General features: G+C 38.6%; 1 protein-coding gene across 1 annotated transcript in view; it reads left to right on the top strand.

Annotated features, from left to right (window-relative positions):
- The window catches only part of LOC106466466 (chaoptin-like), a 38,998-nt gene that overhangs the window by 34,399 nt on the left and 2,948 nt on the right, over positions 1-1,651 (top strand). Inside the window, exon 3 of the mRNA XM_013926752.1 lies at positions 289-707. Coding sequence (XP_013782206.1) covers positions 289-707 — 419 coding nt within the window. The remainder of the gene's footprint in view (positions 1-288; positions 708-1,651) is intronic.

The following is a 1,651-nucleotide window of genomic DNA, read 5'->3' as shown; positions in this document are numbered from 1 at the left end:
CAGGTCTTTGGAGACGTTCAAAACCAGTACCTTCGCTAACGATTGATCATTTTGACTTCACAAGTCAACCTTAATCCACGTATTTTCTCTGTTATCAGGTCTTTGGAGACGTTCAAAACCAGTACCTTCGCTAATGATTGATCATTTTGACTTCACAAGTCAACCTTAATCCACGTATTTTCTCTGTTATCAGGTCTTTGGAGACGTTCAAAACCAGTACCTTCGCTAATGATTGATCATTTTGACTTCACAAGTCAACCTTAATCCACATATTCTCTGTGTTATCAGGTTTTTGGAGACGTTCAAAACCAGTACCTTCGCTAACGTTCGATCATTTCGACTTCACGATTTACTTCACAAGTCAGTTTCACTCCAACGCGTGGTCGTGGAAGTTGAAGAATCAACTTTGTCGCATCAGATCCAGTGGACCTTTGGCGCCAAGCTGCGTGATCTTACTATTACTGGGCACAACTTACAGCATGTGCTACCCGATGCATTTTTAGGCCTACATCACACACATGAGCTTATATTACGAATCACCGGAACAAGTGTTGCTCGACTACCAGCTCAATTACTTCGCTACCTAGCAGATATCAGATACTTGACTTTAGATTTAAGAGAAAATCACCTGCAGAAAATGGAGCCTGGAGTTCTTCGACCAGCAGAAGGAGAAACAGGAGGAGCTGATGGAACAAAACACATAACAGGTGAATATGTATCAATATAATTAGTTAAAGTTTTGTTTTGTTTGTAAACTTGCCTTAGGAAAGCAATCTTTTTTTTAATTTAAGTAATTAATTTGTAGTCTTATAACAACAATGGCTACATGAAGTGCAAAAAGACAAAAAACAAAAACAGACTTAATGAACTTATTTGTGGATTAATTTATCTGGCCAACTTTGGATGTTGAACTATTTCGACAGGAATCTCCATGATGAATGTTGATTCTGCCGGTTGGTAGAGGAGGAATCAACAGCGTGTTTAAAAGTTCATTCTGTTGATTTGTGTAATTACAGATACAGAGCACTCACATATTTAACCAAACACTGAACAGAGAATGGAGAAAGTTCCCCTGTTTCTTTGAAATATAGTTTATTTCTGATCAGTCCCCTGGTGAGCCCCCAGTGGCACAGCGGTATGTCTGCGGAATTACAGCGCTAGAATCCGCGTTTCGATACCCGTGGTGGGCAGAGCACAGATACCCCATTGTGTAGCTTTGTGCTTAATTACAAACAAACAAACAAGACCCCTGGTGAGTCAACGGTAAGTTTCCGAGATTACAATGCTAAAAATCAAAGGTTCGATTCCCGCGGTGGACAGCGTGCAGATAGCCCATTGTTTGACTATACGCTAAAACACACAACAACATTTTTCATAACTCATTTCTGTAATATACTAAGATCATGGCTTTTTTTTTTTAAGTCAAGCATTGCTCTTTTTATAGAAATAACTAACTTGAACAGTTACATAGAAAAAAGATAACGTAGTTTTTCAATCGCATTTCTTTTTTCTATGAAGCTTATTACTTGTTAATAATGGAAGGTTTACGTAGCCACCATTCTTCATTATCGAGTAGATTCTTTCTGTGACTTGGGCTGAACTTGTTTGTTTGTTTGTTTTGGAATTTCACGCAAAGCTACACGAGGGCTAT

This window comes from Limulus polyphemus, unplaced genomic scaffold, assembly GCF_000517525.1.
Source record: "Limulus polyphemus unplaced genomic scaffold, Limulus_polyphemus-2.1.2 Scaffold2267, whole genome shotgun sequence".
NCBI classification, from domain to species: Eukaryota; Metazoa; Arthropoda; class Merostomata; order Xiphosura; family Limulidae; genus Limulus; species Limulus polyphemus.
The sequence above is the reverse complement of the archived record's forward strand: the minus strand, read 5'-3'. Positions and strand labels throughout refer to the sequence as shown.